The following is a 21,299-nucleotide window of genomic DNA, read 5'->3' on the forward strand; positions in this document are numbered from 1 at the left end:
TTTTGTGTGTGAAATTTAAATTAGCAGAAGAGAGATTCCCTTGTGCCACAGATAAAGTTGTTCTCTGGTATTGGGCCTCTTGGGTGTCCTTGGGCCCAGCAGGCCTGGTGTGGGCTGGCATGCAGCTGTGCACTGTGCATCTGCCAGGCACAGTTTCTGTTTCTCTCAGAGTCACCTGGCTTGGCATGCGTGTGGCAGGTGTGAGCAAATGGGCTGAAGACTTTTCCTTTGATGGACTTTTTGTAACAGGCTAGAGATTTGTTTCCAAGTTCCCATAGCCAGAGTGATAGTGAGAGTGAGTCCAGCCTTCCAGCCAAGGCTTCCCCTGCTCATTAAACCTTCTTCCTGGTGAGTTACTGTGAGGGTTAGAGCCGCATCCATGCTGTGCAGGTGCCCCGGGCTGCAGGGATTAGACACCACACTGTGGCTGAGCTGGAAACCTTGTGCCTCCAGCTGGTCATAGTTGTATCTAGTTAGTAGAGGCTGGTGAGCCAGAAAGTGGGTGTTATCACTTGTCCTTATATGGAGCTGGTGTGAAGTACAGGTGTCAGAACACTTAGTTCATTGTGGGGCCACCTGCGTTGCACAGTTCTTATTCTGTACATTGAACATATGTGTTTTGTTTTCGCTACAATGTGGAAACACCATGGAAAACTAACACCATTTTTTTCTTTCTTCCTTGGCGCTCGTATTCGCACACTTCACTCTTCTAGCTCACTGACAGAGCAAGGAAGGGCAGGGTGGGGTGTGTCTGTCATGCCCCAGTCCGGGTTAATAGCTCGGGTGTCGTGTGAGTCTGGAAAGTCGCCTGGTAGGGATGTCGTGGGCTCCATGCTTTGCATATCTCACAGCTGGTCTGAAGAAGCCTGGCCTTGAGGATGTTGGAAATGCTTGTAAGGACTCGCTGGCTTGGGGTGGCAGGCAGTGTGAATAGAATGGCTGCTCTAGAGTTCAGCTCACTCGGGCACCGGGCTCCTTGTACCACTGTGCAGGTTCCAGCCCTGCCTTGCTCCCCTGCCCGTGCAGAGAGAGAGAGAGAGAGGCAAGGCCACATGAGGGTGTTTTTATTTAGTCTTTGAAGGCAGGAAGGTGTCCACATGGCCCTGAACAGGAAATGTGGCCATGTGTTTTCTCTGGGCAGGTGAGAGGGAAAAGGAAGTCTCCAGACATTTTCTCTGCGGTGGAGGAGCAACAGCATCTGGGGCAGGGGGTGCGCAGTGCTGGGTTCTGGGCCGGGGTCTCCCCTCAGGTGCTGCGCATCCGTGGTGTGGGAACCCAGCAAGGTCCCAGCAAGGTTTGGCCTTCCAGGGAATGTGAGGTGATGGTTTCCCCTCAGGGCAGCAAGTCTGACCCAGAGCTACCCTGTACCACTTGTCCGGCCCTGGTTGCCCTGGCAGGACTCTGGTCCCACATGCCACTAAGCTGTGAACTTAACCTGTCACCAGCATCTACCTGGGCCTTGTCGTTAGACAGATAGGAAAGCTGAGCGTAGGCTGTACTTTGCATGGAAACCTGGCAGGCTACAGTTGCCCCTCCCTTGTGCAGCAAGGAATCTTAGGAGGCCAAGGAATAGGACTGGGTCATCTTCTGAGGCCAAGTATTGTCCTGCAGGAGTCCCATGCCTGCACTCTCCATTGGAATCACAGCCCCCATCCCTCCTGAGCCGTTAGATGGTGTGGCTCTGCTCTGTCCCCTGTGTTCCTTGACTGACATGAACCCTAGTTCTTGAAATGCAGCAGGAAAGGCAGTGGCCGTGAGTCCTAGTTGGGCCTGCATGTGGTCCTGAGCAAGCTCTCTCCAGCAGAGCCATAATTCCAGGCTAGCTGTCTTCTCTGTCTACCAGCTGCTGTCTAGTTTTCCTGTCTGCAGTATTTACTGGCTGGAAAAACCTGGGCTGTGCGTTACTGAACCCCTGCCAAAGTGGGGGAGTGTTAAGCCTGTGTGAGGGGTGGCTTCAGGTGGGAGGGAATACCTCAGGAGAACTAGGGGACTGTGCAAACATGTCACTAACCATGTTAAGGATGAGAGTGCATACTGGGACAGAGCCTCTGAATTCAGAGAGTGGGTGCCAGTTGGCCTGGGAGCAGGGCTGGCCTGTAAGTGGGCAGGAGGGCAGCTGGTTTCAGGATGCAACTGACGGCTGCTCTCCGAGGCTCAGGCTGGGATTTACTGAACTGGGCCTAGTCTGGATGCTTAAAGGCTGGAAGGAGTTGGGACACACACACACACACACACACACACACACACACACACACGCTCCTTTCTCAGGCCACACCTCCTCAGTGATTCACGGTGTATACGGTTCTGGTTACATGAGGTGGATCAGAACCAGCCTGCTACTTCCAGATGTTGGAAAGGAAGGCTGGATTTGGGCTTTGGGGGACTGAGTTGGTCAGGCCGGGAGGCCTGTTTGTCCTGCTCTGTGCTATTATTGAGGGCTTGTTGCTGAAGCTGGAGGAAGTATAGGAGGTGGGGAAGGAAGGAAGGCCCATCTTGGAGAAACACTCTTAACGCAGCAAGTGCAGTGAATCAGCCTTCCAAGAACAGTGCCTGCAGCATCTTGCACCTCTCTCATCCCTTGTCCTTCTCCTGCAGCCTGGAGCCTTTCCTCCAGCCCTGGATGGGAAGGCCTGTTTATCTTTATCAATCTCTGGTGAAGGGGTGGCAGCTGGCCAAGCAGCCATTACAGGCTGCTCCGCCCTCTGGCGAGAGTCATCTTGATGGAATGTCTGCTGGGGGCTGGGGAAGCTGGGAAAGAATAGGTCCTTTTGCCCCACCCCAGACCAAAACTCCCAGGCTGGGGCACGCCCACACCACAGACTGCCGGTGTGCCAGCAGCTGGCTGTCTCGGGGACTCTGGTCCTTGAGTTGTAAGTCTTCTAACAGTTAACTTTCCAGTGACCATATAGGAAACACCCATGTCTGTTTGGGGACTTCCATTACTCTGCTTCTGAAGCAGGTTTGTGAGCAGGCTTCAGGGCTTTCAGTGTAGTGCCAGAGTGAGCCCTTGGGTTGTACGCTCATGGGACCAGGACAAACGTCTGATATCTTTTTTGCAGTTCAAGCACTGGCTTTTCTCTGGGGTACTTGGCCCCAGCCCTTCTCTGCAGGCTTGGCAGGCAGGCCAGGACTCAGCACCCACCTTCTACCCCAGCCACCCCTACCAAGAAATCCCCTTCCAAGGGTGGGTTCTTGCTGTGTTGACAGACCCAGTTTATGGAAGTTTATTGTCCTACTCCATTCCTTGGGCTTCTTTCAGGGAGCTGAGCCCTCCCTGATGTTCAGCAGAAGGGGAAGGATTGTTCTGTGGGTCCTCCCAGGAGGGAGAAGGAGGGCCCTTGCTGACTCAGTTTCTTTGGAAAAGTCTTGTGAACAGGATTGAAGTAGCTAGAGAAGTGACCTACTTAAGTTAAAGGAATCAAAGTCAGTATTCTGCTTCATTGGGGGTTGGGGTTGTCTTAGAAATCCAGTCAGCTTCCTCAGTAGCACAATAGTCAGAAAATAGGTTAATTTGAGCATGATGAGAAATGTGAATTATCATGTGTAAAATATTAATGATGATTACAAAAATAGCTTTGCAACTTCTAGAGCTGTGGAATCTTCAGAAAGGGACCAGGGCTCAAACTGAGCCAATTCCAGAGTGAGGCGACCTACGGTTTACCTGTGGAAGACCGTGAGTGGCCTTAAGCTCTGTTATGGAGACTCTAGCTCTGAATCGTCGCGTGGGGAGCCTTTCTTCGTCTGTAGTGTGCTGCCGGGGTTGCCCACCTGCTGGTTGTTTTGTGTGAAGGAGCTGAGTGACTACATTTTTCTGGCTCTGGTCTGCCCTGTAAAGGGTAACCAGGAGGGGTGGTGACTCTCCACTGACTAAGTACTCCTCAGGGGTGTGCTGTGCTGGACTGGCTCTGTGCTTGGGGTTGAGCTTCCCCAGCCAGCCGTGGCCGCTGTACCTCCAGGACCCCAGCTGTAGTCTGGCCCTCCTAGCACCAAGACTGCTCCAGCCAGCCCTCCGGTCCTGTGGACGTGGTCCACAACACCTGACTGTCTTTTTTGGCTTCTATTTTTTACCTAGAGCTCACCATGTTGTCCAGTGAGCCCCCAGATCCACCTGTCTCCACCCCCATAGTTTCAGTGCGGGTCATACCCAGCTTTCATGTGGTGTTAGGAATCCAGACTCGGGTCCTTATGCCCACTGAGCCATCTCCCCGGCCCCAGCTGGCTGCCTGATAGGAGTCTCGTCTGAAGTTAAGAGCACAGGAAGGATCTGTACTAGGCAGTGGCAAGCCGCCATAGGGGAGCCGATGTTGATAGGGCCCGCAGGACACAGCAGTAACCTTGACCCTAGTTGGAGTAGGATCAGAGCTCAGCGCAGTGAGGACTCCAGCTAAGTAGAGCAGGGACTCTGGGCTGTGGTGCTTTTGCCTCTGTCTGATGCTGATCAGAGTCCTCATTAGTGTAGAGTAGCTTTGTGGCCATTGGCTGTGGCACCAGTGGCGAGGGAGTCCTGTAATGCCGGCTTGCGCACGCTGGTGAAGACCCACTGACCTACTTTGAAAAAGAGGAGCCGGGAGAGACCGCATATTGAGCCTTGGGCTTTCCCCGTGTCCCCGAGACTGTGCCCTCTGCACCTTCTGGTGTGTCTGTGGCTGGCTCCACTTCTCATTTGCTTTTCCTCCTTTACATCTGCATACTTGATACTTATTTTCTGTTGACTTACCTGGTCTTCCTGGAAATTTGCTTGTTCGGTTTCCTGTATTCACTTTTAGTGTTCCCCTGCTGAGCCACTTGTGGATTGGTGCTTTCGTTTTGTGTGTACATCTTGAGTCTGTCCTGTACCCAGGGCATGGTGAGGCCTTGTGGTCCCTCTGAGATTGATGTGACAAAAATCTTCAAATGAATATCTTTTTTTAATTCTGGCAGAACCTTTGGGTGAGTAAATGCTTGTAGCTTGAAGGTATTGTGAGTTCTGTCGTAAATCCTTCTCATAGGAAAGAACGGGGGCTGGAGAGAGGGGGTGGGAGGTGCCTGCTTCTCCTATAGAGGACCAAAGTGTGGAGCGGGCCGCTGTGGGTCCACTAGTACCAGGGATGTGGAGCAAGCACGATGAGCAGCCAGAGCTCTTCATTCCCCTGCAGCCCACATGCCCCATTCTCCCTGTGGAGTGAATCTCTGAGCTAAAAGACACCACCCGCCATTACGAAGTGTTGTACATGTTGTGGCCTTGGGGGGTCTCTCGACGAAAGAAAGTCACAGAGTAGAACACAGTTGTGCTGATTTTATGAAGAACCCCTGGCAAGGGACAGCGGGTGGTGCTGTCACGAGGTGTGCAGCTGTGTGCCCTATGGTCAGTGTTCCCGACAGTCGCTGGTATGTGCACACAAACCACGGCTCTGGGCCTTCATCCTGAGGGGGCCTGGAAAGCTCTGAGATTGCTGTGAAATTTTTCCTAATGAAATAAAAAACAAACAAAAAACAAAAACTGGCCTGGCAGTGGTAGCACAAGCCTTTAATCCCAGTACTTGGGAGGCAGCGGCAGACAGATCTCTGTGAGTTCGAGGCCAACCAGGTCTACAGAGCAAATTACAGGACAGCTCACCACAGTTTGTAACCCCAGCTCCAGGGCAGCAGACACGTCTGGCTTTGTTGGGCACCTGCACCCACATGTACATACGCACATGTAGACATAGACATAATTACGAGTAAATATTTTTAAAAATAAAAACAGGAACAAATTTTAAATTGAATTGTTTCTAGGAAATAGATGTGTTTAAGGTTTCTGAGTGAGCCAGCCATGGCGGCACACATGAATCCCAGGCCAGTCTGGGCTGCTTCCGAATACCAAATTATCCTTAGGCGCACATTTGGCTGTGTGTCGGGAATATCTGTAGCTTCCTGAGGCCTTCCAACGCTGGCTCACAAGTTGGAATGTTCTGGTGGTGCAGAATACGATGGTGAGCCTCAGAAGTCCCAGGGGCAGTACAGGGCGGGGCCTCGTGTCCAGGCGACACAGAGCGGAGGAAAGGCAGCCCTAGGAGAGAACCGTGTGGGCAGGGCTGCTCTGAGCACTGGGGTGTGGGGTCATCTCATGAAGGGGAGGGAGGCAGCGGCATACACCTGTCCTGGCCTCGTGATGTGAGCCATGGTGCTCTCTACTACCGGGCTTCGGCCCAGCCTGTGGTCTCTGAGAGTGGAAAGCATGAGTTTGCCCCCGGGGGTGGACGTTAGCGACTAGGGGCGGTGAGAGGTGGCTGTTGGAACACCTCCCTCAAGAGGGACACCGGTCATACCCGGAGCCCCCTGGAAGTGTTTGACCTTGGTAGGAAGACGCTTATAGTAGGACAGGAATCTACCACAGGGTCCTGGTTCCTGCCTGACTCACAGCAGTGCCGGAATGTTCTATTTGTTTGAGGCTCTCTCTCTGATGTGTCCAGTACCCTGGGGCATATGCCTCTCGACAAGGACTGGAATGCTCCTGAGCCAGAAGTTGGGCTACCTGCTCTGAGGGTTTTCCCTCCCTTGTGAGCTCCCGTTGTTCCTCTGGATGTTCACCCTGGATAGTCTGTAGTGCAGCCTTTGTAGGTGGCAGCAGCCCAGACCCGGAGTTCCTGAGATGGGTCTTGTGGCACCTGGGCTGTTTCTCTGGTGCCACACCTACAATGAACTCCAAAGGCTGCTGCCACTCAGGCCTTAGGCTTTGGTGTCCCACCAAAAAGTCCTTGGCACAGTTTGGAGTTTTTTAGTGCCTTTTTTTTTTTTTTTTCCTTTTTCACAGCATCATCTCTCTCACACAGAGTTCTGGCTTTTACCGTATGCATTCATCACTGCTATCTAATTTTAGAATGCTTTCATTGCTCCAGTATGAAATCTGTTACCATTAGCTGTCCCCCCCACAGGCCTTCCACCCCAGCCCTCCAGCCACCAGTGAGGTGGTTTTTAGCTTTTGTCACTTAGCAAGATGTTTGCAAAGGTCATCTGCATTGTGACTGTTGGTGCCTTCTTGTGAGTGGGGTCCTGCAGTGTGGCCATGTTAGCTTGTTTGCTCACCTGTTGTACTTGCCGTTTCTTGGCTGTTGCAAACAGTGCTGCTGTGAACCCTTGTCCACGTCTGTACTGGATTCTGTTTCGAATGAGCTTAGGGATAGAATGCCAGAGGGGGGTTTCTGGGCCATGTGATTCCTTTTAGTTTTTTGTGCGTAACTGCCGCACTGCTCTGATATCTTATGGCACACGTCTCCACGTCATTGCTAAAGCTTGTGTTGTCCAGGTCCTTAAAGTCACAGCCACGCGTGTAGGCACGTGCGCCACCTCACTGTGCTTTTTCATCAAGTGTTTGTCATCAGACAGCTGTGGGAGTCTAGGCAGCTGGTGGGAAACGACACAGAGGCACCCTGCAGGGCCTGGGGATGTCTCAGTGGCAGCACCTTACAAGACCCCTGCTCAAGCAGGATGCCGCTAGTCACCTGGCTGCCCTGGTTTGCTTCTTAGTTGGATTTCAGATTGCTTTGAGCTTTACATTGTCTAGGTAAATATTACCCAGCTGGCCCACATTGCAGCCTTGGTAACCCCGGGAGGGTCTGCCAGGCTGTTGTGTAGTGGCTTTACGACTTTGTATTTCCAGCAGCAGCAGTGAGTTTCCTTCCGGATACATCCTGCTCTCGCCTGCTGCTGACTGTGGTTGTCCTCCTGGCTGTCCTAGTGGGCATGAGATTGTGTCTCACTGTGCCCGACTTGTTCCTTAACCAGGGTGTTGTGTCCTACTGTCCCTGGGTCCATCATGGGGCTGATGGCCCTGGTGGATTACCCCGGCCGCTGCCCCCCTTCCGGTGCGGATAGGTGCTTCAGGAACATCCGTCGCGGGATTAAGGTGTTTCTCCCTTCCCCAGTGGTCTTCTGCTGAGTTGAACCAGGCACGAATGGCATCCCCACTCCAAGAGCTGTTTTTTGGTGTTGCCATTTGCTACTGTCCTCGGATCCATGTCAGGGCCAAAACTAGAGCTGCCCAAGGCTCACCCCACTGGACCCCACAAACGTTTCAAGCCCAGGAGAGACTTATTCGGGAAGCATGCTGGGACCAGCCTTACCACTTCCTTTAGGACTCCACTTCGTGTTAGGGAGCGGTTGTCATGGACCTGGGCGACTCACCTGGAACTTGAAGGAACTGCTCGTTCTTGGACATAGCCTAGGTTAGCCGTGTCTACCAAGCCCTATGTCCCCATCGTTGAGTTTCTTCCGACCTTAGTGTACCGTGGGGACCCTAACCCTGAGGGGTGGCTAGCTGTGCTGCCCCTGCCCCTGACTTTAGTGAGATTGCTTGACATTGCCTCTGGTCCCGGAACTGAAGTAACACCAGATCGTCCTCTTAAAGGTTTGCCCACACTAGGGAGTTCATGGACTCCCAGATGGCCTGCACATGTTGCTATTTGGGCCCAGGTATGGACTGTCTTTGTATGGATGTCAGACCCCGGTGGCCAGGTTTGAGGCGTCATCAATAGTACCACACTGGCAAAAGGTCTCAACCAGAGGGCCCAGAACTGTGCTGAGCTGGAAGTCACAACCACAGGAAGACCACTAACTTAACCTCCCGCAGAGCATCAAGTGGGCCCAGTCTATCTCAGTGTCCATGTGTGTGTAGGCAGCCAGGCCCTGACGCCCTTAGGTAGAGAGTAGCTGTAACATGATGTTTAGTTGGTTCTTGACTTCTGGTGAATCTTTGTACGTGTGGCAGCTCCTACCAGGAAGACAAGGTAAAACCTTTTGCTCTAGGTTGTTGGCATCTCCTTGTATCTGGCTCTAGAGTCTGGAAGAAAACAGCTAGCACTTTGTCTACAGTGAGACAGGGTCTTGAGAGAGATATGGCTCACCCTTCCCTCTTTCCCTCCCTCCTATTTGGGGAGGGGCCTGGAGAGATGGCTTAGTGGTTAAAAACACTTCAGAAGACCTAGATTCTATTCTCAGTACCTACATGTGGTTCACAGCTGTCTATAACTCCAGCTGCGGAGGACACAGCACACATGCATGCCAACTAAACAGTCACACCTTTAGTCTCGATGCTCTGGAACTAAGACACACAGTGAGTGCCAGGACAGCCGGGGCTACACAGTGGAACCCTGTTTTTTTGTGGGGGGGGCAATCCAAATGTATAAAGTAAAATAATACCCCCAAAAGTATAGTTTTGAAGACTCATTTTAATTTGAGTGTTTTGCCCTTACCTATGTCCACATACCATGTGCATTCCTGTTGCCAAAAGAAGTCAGAAGGCGGCATTGGGCATTGGATCCCCTGGAACCTGAGTTACAGATGGTTATGAACCATTGGGGTGGGTGCTGAGAATCAAACCCAAGTCTTCTGCAAAAGCAGGTGCTCTTAACCACTGAGCCATTTTTCAGGCCCCCCCCCAAAGTATTTTTAACTTTTAATTTTTATGTTTGGTGTTCGCCTGCATAGATGTATGCATGTCTACTGTGTGCATAACTGGTACCCATGAAGGCCAGAGAGGGCAACAGTCCCCTGAAGTGGGAGTTGCAGGTGGTTGAGTCGCTGTGTGGGCGCCAGGGACCAAATCCAGTCCCTCTGGAAGAATGGCTAGTGCTCGCGGCCACTGAGCGAACCATCCGTTCAGTCTGAAGGGAGGGTCAGCATTTCCTCAAGCTTCTGAACAGAAGGCCATCCTGTGATGTCCCCACAGCAGAGCTGTCTCCCACCTGGGTGGACTGTGCCCATCACGATGAGAATTCCAAGCCCCTTCCCGTCCTCAAGCCTGCTCAGGTGTGAGGCAGTATGAGACATCACAGACTTCTTCCAGCTGCCTGTGGCCCTTTGAGTGGCACAGAGAACAGTGGCCTTATTGCTGTTGGCAACTGGTGAGTTTGGGTGTTCCCTCATAATCCACCCTGTTGTGTCTGTGTGTTTAAGAGCCTGACTGACAAGAGACCATGGATAGGCTGAGAGCCTGGCTGGAGTCAGGCCAGCTGCACCTCCTGACACTGGTTCCTTCTGTTGGCCTTTCCCACCTCTGTCCCTTGGAAGCATGCCTGGGCTGTGCCCTGTTGTGTGGGTACTGTCTGCACAGCCAGGGATGTGCAGCAGGGCCCTGTGCTCTCCCATGGCCACCTGGTGGTCACTGTAAGATGGTTGGCACCTGGAGGGTGGCCAGAGCACTACAGGAAGTTAGGCTGAATGTTCCCATCATACCCTGCGCTGACCCTGAGCTTACCTAATGCCATCAGCCAGCACTGAGGTGATATCCCTACACAGGCACACACACAGCTGGGCAAGCCTTGGGGACAGGGTCTCTCTGTTGTGAAGCTTTGGCTATCCAGGAACTTGCTGTGTAGGCCAGCCTGACTTTGGACTCCCAGATATCTGCCTGGCTCTGACTAGTGACGTTTACTAAGTATTTGTTTTGGGATGAAGAATGGCAGTGAGTTTGTTCTGTCAGGACGGGGATGGGTAGGGCCTGCCAGGATTCTGCAGCCTGTGAGCAGAGGCTCTGGAGGGCCCCTTGGTGGATCTCAGTGTCTTCTGTGGTGACCTAGTTACCATGACCTTAGCACAGTGTGCAGGCCTCTGTTGGACCCCAGCCCACTGCGCTGCCCCCGCAGCACTGGCCGAGGGCCCACCCCCTCTAGCAAGTTGCCATGCCTCCTGTTGGGCATCGGCACCCACGGAGTGCACTGCCTGCCTGGGTCAAGCCCCGTGTGTGCTCTGGGCTCTCTCGGCCACAGATCCCCTGAGGCTCTGTCTGACCGTTTGCTGAAGTGTGTGAGGCCAGAGGCAGATGCTAGAGACAGCAGCCACATTGGGGCTCCACTGTAGCCCCAGGCCCCACGTTGACCTGCCCCTGTGTCTGTCCTTGGTGGGCACAAGTGTCTGTAGTATTCTTCCTGTGATGGGAGTTTGGAGGAGGGAGTGAGGAGTGGACAGAGCACACAGGCCTCAGTGCTGGGGGGCGGGGGAGGCATGTGCAGCTGGCTCTTCACCTGCTTCGAGAGCTTCGGTAGCCACAGCCCTGACTGGCCCTGCCCTTCCTGCACAGGTGCAGAGGCACACACTCAGTGGCACCTGTTCTCAGTGTGTCTTTGCCTTGCAATGTGGGGAAACAAACATCCACTGTCTGAAGCTCCAGAGAGGAAGTAGCCACAGGGCACTGCCGTGGCCAGCCCAGCCAGCTACGCCCTGATACAGCCTGATAATAGCGGCTTGGTATCGGACTTTTGGGAGCAGGGCTGCCTCTTGTTGACCTGTTCTGGTCTGGCCTTAGGGTGTGGGCCCAGAACCCCTCCCCTGAGGGTTTGTAGGCACTGTGGGCTGTTTCTCAAGCCCCAGGAAAGGTCAGACACCAGAAGTAGCAGACTGGTGGTAACTGGCCTCCTGGAGGGGAAACTATGGTCCCTGCCTGTTGGCTGATGTCTAGGGGCCCTGGTGTTCCTGCTGCGGACAGGGATAGCCCAGGCCTAAGGAAGCCCTGTCTCTGCACCTTTGTGAACTAGGACGCCTGCCTCTCGGGTGGCCCTTCTCAGGGTTCTGTTGCTTAACTAAAGCTCTTCAGCTTCATCCTCACTTTTGTTGTCTAAGGGGAGTTCCTGCCATTGTTTTGTTTTAACACTTCCTGGTTCTGTAAGAGTTCTGCTTGCCTTTGAGCTTTCTACGAAAGTCTTAGGAGATAGTTCCAGCTACCTGCAGGGCCTTCCCGTCCCCTGTGTGAAACAGCTGGGTTGCCTTAGCAGACTCTGACCGCAGTGCAGTGATCTAGCACCCTGCCGCCGCCCCCCCCCCCCCCCGCCCCCATGGCTCTTCTGCACAGGAAGCAGCCTCACCCAGTGGCCTTACTCTCCAGCATTCTGCTGGCTCACAGTCTGGCTTGTGAGGTGGCTCATGGTCCCTACCCGCAAGGTCTGGAGTTTTCAAGTCAGCGCCAGACTAGACTTGTGGCTTTGTCAGTGAGAGAATGGAGCTCACTTTCTACACCTGCTCTGGTGTCTACTCAAACAGGAAGCCCCACCCTGCTGTGCAACAACCCCTTCTGCCTTCACTGTGGGAGGGAGCCTTGCAATTCCGGAAATGGTTCTTCTGCCCCACCTGGCACCCTGGCATCTACCCCTACTGGGAGCATATGCAGCCTCTGCTGACCGGGCCAGTCAGAAAGCTCCAGCCCTGATTGGTTTCCGTGTCATGCACCCCCGCCGAGCCTGTGCAGTTATCTCTGGAAGTGCCCTAGGAGCAGTACTGCTCGTCCCTTAGGTAGTTGCTCTTGGAGAACACCACCAGTGTGGTCCCTGCAGTGGTTCCCCTGCCACAGGCCCCTTTGTGAGCACTAGGGGTGGAGGGGCTTCCTGCCCTGCTGGCCCCCAGTACTTGTTTATTCTTGGAAAGGCAGCAGCTCTCCTAGGTACGGACCCAGCACGTGCACGCCATACTACTGGGCCTTCGGGAAGGCCTGATCATTCCTCCTGCCCAGATTTCACGGTAGGAAACCCATCAAGGTGGCCTTCCTCAGTGCCTCTTCCAGAGAGGCGAGGCCAGGCTATTATAGAGTATTCCCTCAAGTTTGTATACCTGAGGACCCAGCTGGAGGTCAGAGACCCCACTTTGGCTGCATCCCTCTCATTACCCCCAGAGTAACTTGTGCCTAAGGAAGAAGCTGTGCATGAGACCAAGGTTTAAATCCTGGTGTGTCTGTTGGTCCTACTGCCCTGCAGTCCCTGTCATTTACTTAGGCCCTAGCTGGGGGACAAGAGCTTAGCTTAGCTAAGCTTAACTCCTGTAGGCATCTCTACTCTGGAGAAGCCCATGCTGTGATTGTCTTGCAGATGGAATGTCCCCGAGGAGGTGACATTTAGGTGGAGGGCCACCGGCTTTCACATACAAACTAGCCCAGGTGCCTGCCGATCAGGAGTCCGCCACAGCTGGTGCTGGGTGGCTCCTACAGGCTCCCGACAGCAAGGGCAGCGTGGTGACGTCTGGTAAAGCTGTTCTGTTCCGTGTCATGAGCCTTCCAGTTGCATGTTTCCTTCCTCTGGGGAGGGCTAACTGTAGTACTCTGTAATGAAGCAGTGACAAAGGCCACCTAGACGGCAGCACTGCCAGGTTCCCTCTGAGCTTGAGCATGGCTGCTTATTGGGTCACACTCGAGCCTGTGGTTGCTGCTGGTCCTGTCTAGTCTTCCCAGCAGCATATCTGTGTTCTGAGGAAGTAGTGTGGACTAAAGGCAAAGAACTGAAGGGTCAGAGCACTGTGGACCCAGAATGGGTCTTGGCAGTCGACACAGAGGCCGCTGCAGCTGTGAGTGAGGTCACCTCACAGCAGCCTGCAGCAGCACAGTGCCCTCTCTATTCTCATGTGATACCCTTGCCCCGTTGGGACGCCAGCCTTACCTTTCTGCACAGGGCCCGTGTGCACTGTGTTCGTGCCTCTGGACATGGGTCTGTGAAGGGTCTTCGGGACTCCTTCATAGCTGTGGAATTAGGATGACCCAGTGGGGAGCTTGCTATCAAGGGGCTAGTAGGAGGACCAGCCCTCCCTGGGCCCGGGGATCCCAGCAGGACCTTTTGTTGTTGGTCACAGGTCTCAGAGCCCCCAGCTTCTGTAAGGCCCAAGACAGACGACACTTCCTCACAGTCCCCCGCGTCTTCTGAGAAGGACAAGCAGTCCACTTGGCTGCGGACCTTGGCTGGTTCCTCCAATAAGGTGCTATGTGGGAACCTGTCTGGGGTCTTTGGGGAGGGTGGCCAGAGCCTTCTTGGAGCCAAGTCTGTGGCTCTACTTGGCCTCAGGGACACAAAGTGGCCTGTTTTTCCATTGTCACTTACAAAGGGGATTTTCTTGACAGAGCCTTGGCTGCACTCACCCTCGTCAGCGCCTTTCTGCTTTCCGGCCCTGGTCTCCTGCAGTGTCAGCAAGTGAGAAAGAAAGCTCCCCACACCTTCCAGCCCTGATTCGGGACAGGTGAGGACTGCAGTGCAGCAGGCCTTGGCAATGTTGGTGCTCTTAGTCCCCCGACAAACTGTCTAGAACTTTGAAGTCTTAGGTGACGTTACTGAGTTTACAGACCCAGCTGTGTGTCTTTTAAGAGCTAACTTCCCAGCAGGGCCTGGTGGTCCACATCTTTAATCCCAACATTCAGGAGGCAGAGGCAAGTGAATCTCTGTGAATTTGAGACCAGCCTGGAATGTGTAGCAAATTCCAAGCCAGCCAGGGTTGCATAAGAGATCATGCAAGAAGGGGAGGATGGGGGGGGGGGCTTTCCGTGGACATGAAGGTCCAGCTGTGTGCCATCCTATGCAGCCTTTGGGGAAATCTGTGATTCTCAGTCACTGGAACCTTGTCCTTCTGCCTTAGAGTTGGGAGAGAAGATGCACCCTGTGCCCTGTCCGATTGAGCAGGGCCCACTCCTCAGCTCATACAGGGCTCTGTGAGGTAGGTGTGGCCTGGCTAAGCAGTCTGTGCTCCCCACAGCTTTTACTCCTACAAGGGCTTTGACACAGCTGTGGCCCCCAACGTGGCCCTGGCACCACCAACCCAGCCAAAGGTGGTGAGCAGTCCGCCATGCACCACCGTGGTCTCCCGGGCGCCAGAACCTCTTACCACTTGTATCCAGCCGAGGAAGCGGAAGCTGACCATGGAAACACCAGGAGCCCCAGACATGCTGGCACCTGTGGCTGCCCCAGAGGAAGACAAGGATTCTGAGGCTGAGGTCGAAGTTGAAAGCAGAGAGGAATGTGAGTACGCATTGGACTCTGCTCCCTTTGGGAGTCAGTCCGAGAGGTGGGGTGAGGGGCTCCCGTTTGATATGACCAGACAGTGTGCTCGAGTGCCTAATGCTCTGGTTTCTCTGTCTCCTCAGTCACCTCCTCCCTGTCCTCGCTGTCCTCTCCGTCCTTTACCTCGTCCAGCTCTGCCAAGGATCTCAGCTCCCCAGGCATGCATGCCCCGCCAGTGGTCGCCCCTGATGCTGCAGCCCATGCCGATGCCCCAAGTGGGCTGGAGGCAGAGTTGGAGCACCTGCGGCAAGCCCTGGAGGGCGGCCTGGACACCAAGGAAGCCAAAGAGAAATTCCTGCATGAGGTGGTCAAAATGCGTGTGAAGCAAGAGGAGAAGCTGACCGCAGCCCTACAGGCTAAGCGCAGCCTGCACCAGGTAAGGTGGGCACCAAGCAGCACTGGGAGGGACAGGAGACAGCCTCCCTTTCTGGCTGCCCATGCCCTCTTGGGGAGCCTTGGGGTCCTTCCCCCATCCTCCTGAGGGCCCGGCCCTGTGAGGTACTTTGAAGTCCAGAGCCCTTCTGTGCTCCCAGGAAGGCCCCTGCAGTGGTCCCAGCCTCAGCTCCCCCTGTCTAGGGATCTCACTGAAAGAAATGGCATGCTGTTTGGCCAGAGGGGTAACGCTGAGTGGGGAGTGGCTGTGCCAGCTCTCCTCCTCCCTCTGGGCGGAATGCTTTATTTCCCCACCGGCAAGACTTGTGCTCTGCATATGGAGCGCAAGTGGGGATGGCTTCGGCAGCTTTGTCCCCGAAAGGGACATGGCAGCAGGCCTCTGGGCAGAGCCAAAAGCCTGTGGGAACACAGGCCTAGGAGGTGCGCCTACACCGTGCACGGGCTGCTTGTGTGCCCCCACTCGCTGTTTCCTAGGCTGTCGCCACTCCTCTCGCACCTTCTCTTCATGCTGTTTTGGTGTTCTGACATGAGGAAGGGAGGCTCAGTTCCCAGGCAGCCCAGGGAGAGTGAGCAGCTCAGCCCTGGGTCTTCACCGGGGCTCAGCAGAAAGGCTTTGCTGCAGGCTCAGCCTCCGTTGAATTCACACTTCAGCCTGAGTCTGGCAGCTCCAGGGGCAGCCTCAGGCGTGGGCTTTAGCACAACACAACCCTGTCAATCCTCGGGGCTGCAGGATTTCAGATGTTCTCCTCAGAGTGAGTCTTACTCATCCTGCATCCTTCTTTGCCCCCACTGGGGGTGGAGGTGTGATTTCCCACATGACTGTTCCTGGGGGCGGGTGTCACAGTGCATTCTAACAAGTGGGGGAAGGGCATGAGCAGAACAGAAGTGAACGGTTCCATCTGGCTCTGGGGGCAGCTGGTGGCCTCAGGGGCAGCGTCTGAGAGCCTGCTGCTGGCATCCCCCTTTCCCGTGGAGACAGGGCAGGCACACCTTGGAGGCTGGGCTGCAGTCTTGACGGGCGGGGCAGACGACAGCGGCTAGGAAGATGCTCTGCGGGGCCTGGTCGGGAGGGTGCCAACAGCCAGCACGCCCGTGGGTGCAGGGTGGGCAGGAGGGCACGGGCTGCTAATAACGCCTGGAACCTGTTGGCTACATGTCCTTGCAGGAGCTGGAGTTCTTGCGTGTGGCCAAGAAGGAGAAACTACGAGAAGCCACAGAGGCCAAGCGCAGTTTGAGGAAAGAGATTGAGAGGCTCCGAGCTGAAAATGAGAAAAAGATGAAAGAGGCCAACGAATCACGGGTGCGCCTGAAGAGAGAGCTGGAGCAGGCGCGGCAGGTCCGGGTGTGTGACAAGGGCTGTGAGGCCGGCCGCCTGCGTGCCAAGTACTCAGCCCAGGTACGGGAGTGGGTTGCCTGAGAATTGCTGCTCTCACAAACCCAAGGCCCTCAGTTGAACCATTTCAGGCTGATGGCCACACCCGGGTGTGGCCATCAGCCTGGGCCTGGGCGCTGGGCCCTGTCTTCCCTAGCCGTGGGTACTCCACCATCCCCCCAAGGGCCGTTACTACCCAGAACAGAGGCTTCCCTCCCTTGGGGAGACAGGGAGGGCTGTCCACATTTGCAGTGCTGTCTGGTTCCCTCCTGGGGACTTGAGAAGGGTAGGGTGGAAGTGGAGCCCACACTTCTAGCAGCACTGGGCGTCTGGGTCACCCTGTGCTCGTGGGGGTGGAAGAGGGGCAGACATAACACTGAGGGCCGAATAGAAGGGACTTGGCAGGGCTTGAGCGGCACGGGCTGGCGTTTGGCACTCCTGACCACAGCGTCCCTTTCAGATTGAGGACCTGCAGGCAAAGCTGCAGCACGCGGAGGCCGACCGCGAGCAGCTCCGGGCTGACCTGCTGCGGGAGCGCGAGGCCCGCGAGCACCTGGAGAAGGTGGTGAAAGAGCTTCAGGAGCAGCTGTGGCCTCGGCCTCGGCCTGAGAATCCAGGGGGTGAGGGCAACGCCGAGCTGGATCCCTAGCCTGGGCAGTGCCTGCCACTGCCCCATGGACCTCCATGCGTGCGCAGAGGGCGGCGGGTACGTGGCCCTGCAGCCCCGGCCCATGCCTCTGCAGCCACACAGCACAACGTCTCTACTGTGCCTATTACCAAGCGAGTGTTTGTAACCACATACTTTTGGAATCCACTGCAAAATTTTCTACTGGCCAAGTTCAAGTGGGCAAGCCATGTCCCCAGCCGCAGCCAGAGCTGAGACCGGCCGTGTGGTTTGGAGCTGGTCCTCTGCTTGCTAGAACAGTCTAACATTTACACTTTTGTTATAAGCTATTTAAACCAGTAAGGAGACTTGATATTCAGAGAACCAACATGTTTTTTAATGACTGACTGTAAAAGGCCCCTACACGTGACGCCATCTGGACACCCACTGTGGTGGGTGGCACCCCCCCCACCGCCGTCCTGGGAAGCCATCACCGCTCATCTGTGCCCGCGGCCACAAGAGGACAGCAGGGGTTTTCTTCAGAGTCTATTTTTTCAGCAACAAGGACCCCAGTCTTCCTGCTGCTGCCAGGAAGAGCAGGGACAGCGCCGCGTGCGAGATGAGCCCCAACACTGCCCGCCTTACTGCCGCTGCCCCGCCCACTGCCATCACCACTACCCCTGCCCTGCAGGCGCCGGAGGCTCAGGCCTGAGCCACAGTCTCTCTGGGCCCCTGGATGCCTACCCACATCGTGAGGGGTTGACCTGTTGCCAGGCGGCGGCCATGGTCCAGTGTCGTTGTGTGTCCTATGCACCGCCCACGTGCTGCTTGGCCATGGCGCCTTCAGCGCGGCCGGAGGCCCTCCGCCGGGGCTGGGGCTGCGGCATTGGAACAGAAACAGCATTATCACTTTTCCTTCTTTCTTTTCTTCTTTTTTTTCTTTTCTTTTCTTTTTTTTTTTTTTTTTTTTTTGTTGTTGTTGTTCATTTAAACATGTATTTAGAACTGCACTTTGTCAGAACCTTCCCTTATCTTTTTACTCCCCAGTTAACTGAGGTTTGTACCGATTTCTAGAGCAGTTCAAACCCTAAGTGCTCAAGTGCTTAGAAATCCCCTCTGGTGCTTGGTTGAACAAGGGAATCACAAGAAAATGAAACCGCAGAGACTGAACTTGGGGGTCGTTCTGTGCCTTCCAGCATCTTGTACAGCAAACCCTGACTTGTCTTTTTACCCCCAAAATACCGTCTTCAGTAGCGATTGAATCTGCCACTGTCAAAACACGTTAACTTGCATTTATTCCAAATAATCTCGTTTACTCTTAACTGTTTATGCAAATTGTATAAGGTTTCTTATGCCCAAGCTTGAAAAATGATTTCCCAGTAGACAAGAAGCCACCACCCATCCTCCGATTGTGTCTATCCACACGAGAAGATCACACACAAGCCCTCTGCTCTAGTCCTACCTGCCAGGGCAGCCATGAGCTGAGGGGAGGTGGAGATGGCTTGTGCAGGTGCAGACGGCCTCCAGGACTGTTGGCTGCAGCTGGAGACTGCCAAGCCCTGCCCCCCGGTGCCGAGGTTGTCTGCAGGGTGTGCCCCTGGTTTACCGAGGGGGCTGGGCTGCTGCCGGTCCCCCTTCTGAAGTGCAATGCAAAAGGGACATCACGTATACGCAGCGTTTATTTGGAGTTTTTTCTTTGGCTTTTTTTCCTCTCTCAGTTATGAAACTTGTATGCATGGATTTCACATCTCCATAGCGAGACCCACCCCTGGGCATTATGACCGTGTCTCTAAAGGGTCAGTTTTATTACGCAACACGAAGAATGCTGTTTTCAGCCTTGTTTTTCTAGAGTTGTGTTTTTCGGTCATTTCTTCAAGGAAAACTAAATGATTTAGTTGGAGCAAAGCTTTAAGTGTGTTGGTGTGCTTCTGTGTGGCTGTCCTGTTGCCTAGTAGGAGGTCACAGTGGTTTGGGCCCTTTGAGCCTTTGGTTCTCCTCTCGGCAGAGCCGCTCCTCACCGTAGGTTCCCTGGCCTCCTGGGTCCAGCACTGGCCCCATTGTGGGAAGGAAATGCTGTGTCTGTAGGAACTCTTCCCCACATGCCAGAATGGCTTGGTTCTGGGAAGGGAGTATCATCTCCTTAGTTGTCCTGGATCCCTGTTCCCACCCCCTCCCCGATTCCTGTGAGTGGCCCTTGAAGGCCAGGGTGATAGGAGCACAGGCTCACGTTGACCAGTAGCTTGTGCTCTGGGATCGGCAGGACCTAGAGTCTAGGTCATCTGCTGCTTCTGCCTGAGGCCTGGGCCCCGGGCCGTCGAGGCCGGCAAAGCAGTGAGTATTTTGTGCAGCTGCTGTGGAAGGTAGCCCTGCTCACCGCGGCCCCGCCGTGGACTGAGGGCGGCCGGGCACTGCATGCGTGTCTCCTAGTTAGGGAGGCCGCAGGTTTTAGAGAACGGGAGGAGAGAGTTTACATCATGTTGGCTGTTGACGCTCCCTGTATGTTAAACCCTTTACCAGTTTACTCATTATTTCTATCCTGAAAGATTTTTAACGAAGGGAAAAACCAACAGCAATAACACTCACTGGTGAGCAGCTAACTCATACCCATGACACCCTGCTTTTCATACAGACTAGCCAATGTAAAAACAACTCAAATGTAAATACTTTTTTCCATTTCACACCGCTGTATTATACATGTATATGGTGATTCCTTTTCCAGAAACTTTTCTTACCTGCTGGTTGTCTTGTTTTCTGGGTTGTTTTTAACTGAAGAAGAATTGCTCATCTACCAGAGGGGACAGAAGCGTCGTGTGGCGTTTCCCATGCGATGTTCCCCATGGCTACCCACGATCCCCAGCTCCTGCGCAGGTGTCCCCCAGCCCCCTTCCCTCATGCCCACTGCAGGGATGAGGGGGAGGGGCTTTTGCTTTAAGTCAGAAGTCTCAGATGACATTTTCCTAGCTGCCCAAGCCCCTGCACCCTCCAGTCCTTTGCTGCTGCTAATGACAATGTGCTGGCCTGCCCTGCTACTCGAGAGCTATTTTTATGTAATTAATGTGTGCTTTCTTGTTTATAAATGCCTGATTTAAAAAGGAAAAAAGAAAAAGCTTGGCATATTTATCTATTTCTCTGTGTACCTGTTAGTCCTTTTGCCCCCGACCCACCCCACCCCGGAAACAGATGACATTGTACAATAAAGGACTTTGAGAGTTCCACAGGCGCCCGCAGCCCCTGTGCATGCAGTCAGGGCCTCAGGAAGTGGTTAGGCCTGGGGCTGGTGGTCATTCAGCTGTGTTACTAGGCCTCAGTCACCCTTTGGGCATCATCTTGGGCAGTGCTGGACAGGAGGTCCGGGCATAGCCCTTTCAGGCAGGGCTTCCGAAGGGTCTGCTGGATCAAAACTCCCTGGGCCCAAGTAAGAGTACAGCTCCCTGGGGCACACCTCACCCCCCCCCCCAATCGCACCTGGAGAACAGTCACAGCATTGCAGACCCAGCACTTCACCCCTCCCCGCCTCTCTTACCTTCATAGAGCCAGAGCCCTGTGGTCCAAGGCCTGCAGCTCTTCCCCCAGGAGCCTGTGACATGCACAGGACCAGCACCGCAGTTCTGCCTGTCTGCCCCAGAGACCCAGAAGGGGAGAGCCTTACCTTCTGCCCGATCTGGGAGCTGCAGAAAGGATCAGAAGCAGGCTTAGCCTGGAGAAGTCTTAGCATACTAGCAGGGCTTCACATCTGTAACTCCACACCCGGGCGGCCAGCAGGGTGCAATCGGCACAGCTCCGAGGCCAGACAGGTCTGCGCAGTTCCAGAACAGCCTAGTCTGTCTTTTGAACCCTGTCTCGAGAGGAGGGAAAGAGTGGACGGGCCAGCTCATCTCTTCACTGAGGTCCTGGCAGCCTGGGCATGAGCGGAGGGAAGTGTGCTGGGTACCAAGGGCCCACTCGGGCTGGGGTCTGCACATCAGTTCTTGACTGCGGATGGTGGAACCATGAGCCATCTCGTCTATATCTGGTGGGATGGATGCATGAGAAATGCATACAGGCAGAGGAAACCCTGCTTGGGGAAAACCTTGGCAGCAAAAGCTATAGGCCAGAGGCAGAGGAAAACATGCGGCTGGCCCTGAGCTTGGGGACCTCAGCCACAAAATCTGCTTTCCCCAGGCTCCAGACC

At 54.5% G+C, this 21,299-nt stretch overlaps 1 protein-coding gene across 2 annotated transcripts in view; it reads left to right on the plus strand.

Annotated features, from left to right (window-relative positions):
• Positions 1-20,347, plus strand: part of Ski (SKI proto-oncogene) — a 61,224-nt gene extending 40,877 nt beyond the window's left edge. Inside the window, exons 2-7 of one of the 2 annotated variants that reach the window (XM_021655504.2) lie at positions 13,564-13,686; positions 13,829-13,944; positions 14,455-14,717; positions 14,843-15,135; positions 16,318-16,548; positions 16,985-20,347. In XM_021655504.2, the coding sequence (XP_021511179.1) occupies positions 13,564-13,686; positions 13,829-13,944; positions 14,455-14,717; positions 14,843-15,135; positions 16,318-16,548; positions 16,985-17,173 (1,215 nt within the window). In that variant the 3' untranslated portion in view covers positions 17,174-20,347. The remainder of the gene's footprint in view (positions 1-13,563; positions 13,687-13,828; positions 13,945-14,454; positions 14,718-14,842; positions 15,136-16,317; positions 16,549-16,984) is intronic. The other variant, XM_060378922.1, reaches the window with a different exon arrangement.
• Positions 20,348-21,299: the final 952 nt, after the last annotated feature.

Source organism: Meriones unguiculatus, chromosome 3, assembly GCF_030254825.1.
Source record: "Meriones unguiculatus strain TT.TT164.6M chromosome 3, Bangor_MerUng_6.1, whole genome shotgun sequence".
Lineage (NCBI taxonomy): Eukaryota > Metazoa > Chordata > Mammalia > Rodentia > Muridae > Meriones > Meriones unguiculatus.